This window comes from Prosopis cineraria, unplaced genomic scaffold (genome assembly GCF_029017545.1).
Source record: "Prosopis cineraria cultivar Desert tree isolate PC_DT_omini unplaced genomic scaffold, ASM2901754v1 PC14, whole genome shotgun sequence".
NCBI lineage: Eukaryota > Viridiplantae > Streptophyta > Magnoliopsida > Fabales > Fabaceae > Prosopis > Prosopis cineraria.
The window spans coordinates 10,738,306-10,746,232 of record NW_026555345.1 but is presented as its reverse complement, the minus strand read 5'-3'; the positions used below and the strand labels follow the sequence as shown (position 1 = coordinate 10,746,232).

The window sequence follows — 7,927 nt, the reverse complement described above, 5'->3', positions numbered from 1 at the left end:
AATATTTTATATTTTATTTTAATTTTTAATGAGATAAAATGATTTTTAAGATGAAATAGAATATGAGGTAAAAATTTAATCTTAATTTTTTTTCAGAATAGGATGTGGGTGGAGTGATCTCGAGTCGTCCCGTAAACACTCCTGTTGTTTATTAACGAGAAACGACTAGATGTGGTTCCAACCTGAAAGGACATTTTGGTCAATTTCGCTCCATTCCTTAAAGCAGAGAATAATGCGCTCTCAATCTCATAAAAGCTGGGCGTTCTTGGAATGGCATTTTGTCGACTCGCTTGCTTTCCTCGTTCATCTGCTTCGCTGATTCTGGTCTCCACCACCACCATCACCACGACGACGATCAATCCTATTCATCTCACTCTTTCATCCCCTAACTACCCTTCCCTGATTCTCGATCTCTCTTCGCTTCACAAATCTCTCCCTTCGCTTCCCTTGCGTTCTTCTCATTCCTCTAATTCTTCACGACCGTCGGATTCCATGGAAGCTCCTCCGGCAGGTTACCGTCGAAATGTTGGTATATGTCTGATGAATGATGATAAAAAGGTCAACTCTCTCTCTCTCTCTCTCTCTCACTCCCCCTCTCGACCTTCTTCCTGGGAGCGTCGTTACAACTTATTAAACGACTCTCTTCTCTACAGGTTTTTTCTGCTTCGAGGCTGGATATACCTAATGCTTGGCAAATGCCGCAGGTAATTCTCGAATCATTCGTTTTACTTTCTTTCCTTCCTGTATGAGAGTTTAAGTTTCGGTGCTTGTAGACGGAGCTTCCTTTTTTCATTCCAGTTTTGAAGTTGAACACTGTTATTCGCGATTTTAATTTTATTTGATAAATTGATATATTAGAAAGTTTTAACTTACAGTTACAGACTTGGAAGATGATTTATAGGTAGAAGCACTTAGTCAGTTGTTAAGTATCAGCTCATCTTATAGAAGTATTGTTGTAACTTGGATGTTAAAGGAAATAAAGATAAATTATGGTCCTCACACCTGTTTCTTGGACTATATTATTCGTTGCATGTGGGATGATATGCCTACTTTAATTAACTTAACATGGCATCTTCTAGGGTGGTATTGATGAAGGTGAGGATCCAATTAATGCAGCTATCAGGGAATTGAGAGAGGAGACAGGAGTGAAGTCAGCAGAAGTTGTTGCAGAGGTGCATATTACATTTAATTCTTTGCTTTCTTATTTTATCTGTCTCTAATTTCTTGGACAAATAACTGATTCCATCATCTATGGTTGAGTATTTTCCAATTAGTTGTTGTTGGCAGCAAATCATATTTCACCATTCTAATACATAAGTCAGTAAATTAGATTTTGTGATCTTATTGGTAATAATAAGCAATCCCACTTAGCAGGATAAGGCTATTTGTTGTTGCTTGTTATTGATAATAACGAGTAAAGAATAGAGTGGAATAACTTTAATTATGCAGATCTTGTCTAGGATCCTTAAAAAGATACAAATGTGCAAACTGAGGCTATATTCTTTGCATATATGTCGCCTTTGTTACGTGACTATTACTGCTAACTTTTAGAGACTCTTTAAATGTAATAAATAAATTAGAAGCTGTATGGTGCTAGGCTTCGGATAGCCGAATACAAGAAAATTTGAAATCAAGGGATATTTTAGTGATAAATTGGATTATCTCCTTTTATCTTGTGCGCAAGAATTATTCAGAATTAAGACTTAGTATTGGGATTCTTGAACCCATCCCTTCATGGTGGGAAATTCCTTTGAAGTTTGAATAGATATTTTCACTACATTTTTCAATATGTTGAGGGAGGGCTTTTTTCCTCTTGATTTACATTTTGTTGTAACTTCTATTTTGCTAATGAAACTTACTTCTGTTGATGCTTTTTTTTTTTTTAATTTTTTGATAATGCTATTGATGCTTTTAGTGGATGGAGGATTGGTATTTCTGCTGGTTGTATGAAAATATCCGAACTCAGATATTGTAGTGGTGTTATGATTGCTTATCTCAGAAATCTTATAGCCTATCTGTCCTTGCATTTATTTCTCAAGATTTAGAGCCTTTTATATGAGTGAATCTTACATTTCTGTTTTACTTTGTTAAAATCTATGTAGGCTTTTCATTGATAAGGAAGCTTTGCTGCTGCTTTAATCTTTCTTTACTTTGTTTAAATGAACTATTGTGAGCATATGCTAAGATTTGGCATGAGTTAGCATTATTGCCCTACCCGTTAGGTTGTTGTTAATCAGATGCCTTTGCTATCAGGCATAAGGTGTCTAAAAATGCCCCCAAATTCATGATATACTACTCATAATGGAGCTGTTTGATATACCATCATCTTTATCTTGGAATTTTGTTTGTGTTACTTCCTTGAGCTAGATGCTTGTGTTTTTGATACATTCACTTGCAATTGAAACATTGGCATTTAAGATGCGTATATAGCATATGATTCCCAATAATTACGAGTACCAAATATCTCACCAAAAAATGATCATGAGTTTTTTTGGTTCCAAAATTATGGAGTTAAGGTTGACTTATTATGCTATATTTTGCAATTGATATAAATTTTATTCTATAATTACTTTGTACCTATGTTAGGCACTCAACAGGATCAACAGAATCATTTGATTCCATAATCTTCACCCTAGCAAACACCTCCCCCAAATTTCTTTGCTTCTATACATTTCTTGCTGCAAAATCATCCTGATCTTGTAAAGCACCTTTCACTGAACCCGCGGCAACTAATATCTTGAAACATTTACAACCAATGTCAATATGTGCAGTAACATCTTTTGGAGTCAATGGGTGCCAAGAAATCTTTTGCCAACATCACTATGTTATGATCAAGTTCAATGATATTTTTGTTACCTAATAAATTAAGAACTTCCAATCAAACCAAGCCCTATGTTAGCTTGTCTTGTGCCTCTGTTTTGACACATGGAAAGACACTCAAGAGTCCTGTTCAAATCATTGCTTTTCATATCCAGATCAGACTCTAATCCCTCGGATATTACTAGTACATGAAATTTTCCAGTGGTATAGGCCATTCCCATCAAGGATTGTGCTGAATTGTGATGGTATTCTTTCCCCAGCATAATTTCCCCTTTAAAGACAGACAACGTCAATTTTCCCGAAAGAACTCCTTTGACTCCCATAACTAGAGGACCAACAAGATTGTCCTCTAAGCTTATTGATGGTATGAGGGCATCAGCCTAGTCAATCACATGAACACAAGAGATATATTATTTTTAATTATGAACTGTTAGGATTGCTAGTCTGGGGTCTTTGGGCTCATATGGTTGCTAATGCCTCATCTACATTATACTACCCGTTGACAATTTACTAAGTGCTCTCCTTTCTCTGTCTTTTTTGTAGTTATTAATCCTCATCTTAGTGGATTTTTATTGCAGGTACCTTATTGGTTAACATATGACTTCCCACCACATGTTAGGGAGAAACTGAAAGTTCAGTGGGGATCTGACTGGAAGGGCCAAGCTCAGAAATGGTAAGAATGTGGGTTGGTTCAATTTGGACAGAGTAAGAACTCATGTAATAAGAACAGAGGCTAAACCGGTAAACCATACTTTGTGATTTATTGAATAACTCAATACCAATCTTGTAAGACTGTATGCAATGAATATTTCTGAATTGTTTTGCATGCTTCGATCCTTTTTTGTCCCTTTTCCCAGTAAGGAGGCCATAGTTGTATAGACCTGCTTGCTCGCTTGCTTAAAAAATTTGCGCCAAGTGGGTAGTGAAAAGTGATTGGAATTGCGAAGGCTCCATGGGAGTAGGGACATCTCTCTTTTAACTGTTCGTGTCTGTTTTGTTATCCATTATTTCATTTATACTGCAGGTTTCTAATGAGATTCACTGGGCAAGATCAAGAAATCAATCTTTTAGGCGATGGTACTGAGAAAGCTGAGTTTGGGGATTGGTCATGGATGTCACCAGAACAAGTAATTGAGTTGGTGAGTATACCTCAATTGTATTTCCATTTTCCTTTTTTTGTCTTAGGTATAAGGAACTTTTGGGATTCTAAATTCATTTTTGGTTTAATGTTCTCCCCTTCAACTTTTGAAAATAGTGCAATGTTGCCTTTAGCATTAATAAAAGTTAACCTTGATTGTTAATTGACCAAACAGTGATAGAAAGGGATCTAAAAAATTTCATTAAAAGGCCAAAAAATTACAGAAAATGTTAACACTTGTTAATGGCAGGGTTATGTTACAACATTTTAAAATGTTGAGAGGGAATATTGCGTCGAATACAAGTTTAAAGTGTCAAACACTTATGGACTGTGGTTTCGGGGTAAAAAAATAATAATAATAACATATGGTAGCCTAGACTAGACAGCCCATAATTATCTATTATACGTGCAGGCTGTAGATTTCAAGCAGCCTGTCTACAAGGAAGTCCTTGCCGTGTTTGCTCCATTTCTCCAAAAGTGATACTAAAGTTGTTGAATGTGCCATATCTTCCTAATTGTGTGGGCTTTTAATGATTGTTACTGTCACTGAGGGGATTAAGGACATTACTGTTTTTGGCAACATGAATAGGGTTATTAGCTGTGATTATTATCGGCATCTCTGCCCATTTTTATTGCAAAATAGGCACCGAGCCAATAAGCTAATAGTTCCCATAAAGCTAACTTTAGTGTTAAAGATAAACTTGATGCCAGGTGTTCTATACTAGTCATTTACTGTTTTCTAGTTTGAAGTGGGGAAAAAGTGTAACGTGGAATATTGCTTTTGTAATTTTTTTTTAAAAAGGAAGTGCCATTAAAATCTTTTATATGTGCATTACTTTCCTGGAAAAAGAAACGAGAGAAGTCAATGAAATTCAATGGAATCTACCCTTTGGATTCTCCAAGCCAACAGATCATTTTTGATCGTCCCATGCATACATTATTTGGTGTTTGATATATGGATGCTTTAGTCCTAAATTTTTTTCTTTTGCATAGCCAAATACTCTTTCGCTTCCTTGGTCATATTTTGGAAATATTCTTTTGGTTAGTAATATAGGTATTTAATATGATATTATGTTTTTTCAATATTATCCATTTAAGTTCATTAATTAAGAGAGAGAATGTAATTTAATTTTGAAAAATTTTCATTTAATAAAAATTGAATGGACTACTTAGTAAAATCAAATGTTATCACGACTTTTAAATTTGCCCAACTTTTTTGACATTTATTCAATAAATGCAATAGGCTCAATGAATAAACTTAAACTTAGGTTCCTTTAATTTTAAGTGCCGCAAACAGAAAAATAAAAACTTTGAAAGTCCAGCAGCCTACGGAATGAAACAGTGGGTGTGGAAGCACCTTGGAAGTCTCATAAATGAGACGCAAAAGCACGCAAGTCAACATGACAGTGACAAGTAATGACCCACAACCTCATCAGTCATCACCTCATATAATGCTAATAACAGAGTCTGAACTCTTATCATAAAACTCTCATCTTTCCGTCACGTTGCTTTACTATTCTCTCCCTTTTCAAGGTCACCTAGACAAAAGATGCTTCCTCTCACCCTCTAGGAACCTGTCTGGAACCTCACCATTTCTGACAAATTGACATTCATTCTCTCTCATCATTCGTTTCTCTATATATTCCCTCTTACACTTCACTCTCCTCTCAACCAAATATCCTTCTCTCTCCTCTAAACCGAGCTTCTCATTCTCGCACTTAACTTGCATCTTCATCACCAGTAGTTCTGCAGAATAAAACCAAGTATGGAAAACTTTGCATCCAGCATCAATGGTGATGAACTTTGCTTTCAAACTACAAACCAATCCTTCTTCTCTGGCTCTCTTCCTTACCAGCAGAGACCATTATTCATGAGTACTTTGAGCTCAACCATATGTTCAAAATCATCATCATCACCAAAGTCTTCATCGAATTTAAGCAACAGGAAGCCGTCTATAAATATAACTATCCCTCCCATGGGCTTAATGAGGATGAGCAAATCTGATGATGCCACAGTTGCAGAGGACAATAATAAACACTACCGAGGAGTTCGACGGCGGCCGTGGGGGAAGTTCGCGGCGGAGATCCGTGACCCGACTCGAAAGGGGTCGAGGGTGTGGCTCGGAACCTTCGACACAGCCATGGAAGCTGCAAAAGCATATGACAGAGCAGCGTTCAAGATGAGAGGAAGCAAAGCTATTCTGAATTTCCCTCTTGAGATTGGATCAGCGAGTTCAGAAGAAGAAGAATCTTCTAAGTCCACTACAGTGGAAAAAAAGGTGGTGGTTGGTGAGAAAAGGAGGAGAGAGGAAGAAGAAGAAGAGAGAGAAGTACAGGATCAGAAGAACGAAGAATTGAAGAAGATGATGAAGAAGAAGGAGGAGGAGGAGATTGTTTCTTCTTCTTCTACAACCACGGCTGGTCCGTTATCGCCGTCATGGTGGAAGGGGTTTTGGTGGGATACAGAGGCTGTGAACACTATTTTCAGTGTTCCTCCGTTATCGCCGTTATCTCCTCCAATGATGGTTATGTGAGGTAGAAGAAAGGAAAAAAGGAAAATAAATTATTAAAGATAAGAATGAGTGATGACGTTTTATCACCAAAAAAAGAAAAAAAAAAAAAAGAAATGAGTGATGATGCAAATGCTTATCCTCTTCAGAAATATAGAATTGAGTGTGATTTGTTGATATGTAACGAGATATAGATTAGTTGTTGGCAAGTACATGCATAGAGAGAGTAGTTATTAGGATTGGACTTTGAGTATGGTGGTTTTTCTTTTCTTTTCTTTGGTGTAAAATTTTTTGTATTAAATTTATTTGTTGATTATTTTAAAAATTATTAAATTTTATCCTATTCATTTCTATATTTATACATTTAAAGATTCCTTATTTCTATGGCTTCGTTGCAAAATGGTAATCATGTTGAGGTTTACTGGGAATTTATAATGAGCCTCCTCCTATAATACTTTAACTTTCGATTTCGTTTTTTTTTTAATGATTAGCTTTTGCATAACATTATATGGTATTTTCAAAGAAAAATACCATAAAAATTTACGTAGAAGTAAATAATGATCCAAAGACAAAAAATGAAAACAATTTAGGAAAAAATAATCAATTTTGGTTAAGTATAATAATTATATTCAGAAGTTAAATAATTTAACTAAATTATCTCTGTAGTTAATTTTTATGAGAGTAAATTTAAAAAAAAATATAATGAATATTTCTTAAAATTTATAATTTTATTTATAAATAAAAAAGGTACACATTTCTCATATATTTAAAAAAGCGGGGTTACATTAAAAACCCAGTCCAGGCTGCGTCATGTTTCTTTGATAGTAAGCTTCTGTGCCTAGCCCTGTGGATTGGAGAAATTCAAGGCTTGTTCATGCTTGTGGGCCCGTCTCAAATCTTGTTGTTTTTATGGTAAAAAATTATACTACATCCATTCTTATTTATAAAATATTTTAAAAAAATTATAATTTTTTAAAATATAAAATATTTTAATAATAATAAATTTTATTAATAATATTTTTTTAATATTATCTTTTTTTACTATTCTTTCATAAATGAAATATTAAATTGAGAGATATATTTAAAAATTTATATTTTTATTTTTAAAAAAATAAATTTATAAAGTGAATGCAATAAATTTTATTTGTACGTATACTTTTATTAAAAATATTTTATAAATTAAAACAATGGAATATTTTTCAACAAGGTGAGGGTGACTTGGTTAGGCCCAAAGTTGTTGACTTAAGCCTACTTTGAAATCTTGCTTGGAGAGTTCGGTCGAGACTGTTTTGTACTTGGCCCTACGGTTTTGCCAAATGATCCCACGCATGAGTACTTCTTCGATTTTTTTAAATATAAAAGAAACTAAAATATATTTCATCATTTTTTTAAAAAAATAATAATAAAATCCTTTAAATTATATAAATGATAATTTAATTTTTTAAAATAAAAAAATAATA

At 34.3% G+C, this 7,927-nt stretch overlaps 2 protein-coding genes across 2 annotated transcripts; both read left to right on the top strand.

Moving 5' to 3' along the window:
- The first annotated feature begins 228 nt into the window (after positions 1 to 228).
- On the top strand, positions 229 to 4,777 carry LOC129293201 (nudix hydrolase 26, chloroplastic-like). The gene is made up of 6 exons (XM_054931015.1): positions 229 to 558; positions 654 to 704; positions 1,080 to 1,172; positions 3,399 to 3,493; positions 3,845 to 3,959; positions 4,371 to 4,777. The coding sequence occupies exons 1-6, from the start codon at positions 271 to 273 to the stop codon at positions 4,437 to 4,439; spliced, it is 711 nt and encodes a 236-aa protein (XP_054786990.1). The 5' UTR covers positions 229 to 270; the 3' UTR covers positions 4,440 to 4,777.
- Positions 4,778 to 5,203: 426 nt separating this feature from the next.
- On the top strand, positions 5,204 to 6,851 carry LOC129293200 (ethylene-responsive transcription factor 5-like). The gene has a single exon (XM_054931014.1). It carries the CDS (start codon positions 5,724 to 5,726, stop codon positions 6,489 to 6,491), a length of 768 nt encoding a protein of 255 aa, XP_054786989.1. The 5' UTR covers positions 5,204 to 5,723; the 3' UTR covers positions 6,492 to 6,851.
- Positions 6,852 to 7,927: the final 1,076 nt, after the last annotated feature.

Bases quoted from the DNA above. Each gene is read 5' to 3' on its own strand.
- LOC129293201 (XM_054931015.1), top strand. From the start codon at position 271: ATGGCATTTTGTCGACTCGCTTGCTTTCCTCGTTCATCTGCTTCGCTG. The intron at 559-653 runs GTCAACTCTCTC...TCTTCTCTACAG, and splicing joins TGATGAATGATGATAAAAAG to GTTTTTTCTGCTTCGAGGCT. The intron at 705-1,079 runs GTAATTCTCGAA...GGCATCTTCTAG, and splicing joins ATGCTTGGCAAATGCCGCAG to GGTGGTATTGATGAAGGTGA.
- LOC129293200 (XM_054931014.1), top strand. From the start codon at position 5,724: ATGGAAAACTTTGCATCCAGCATCAATGGTGATGAACTTTGCTTTCAA.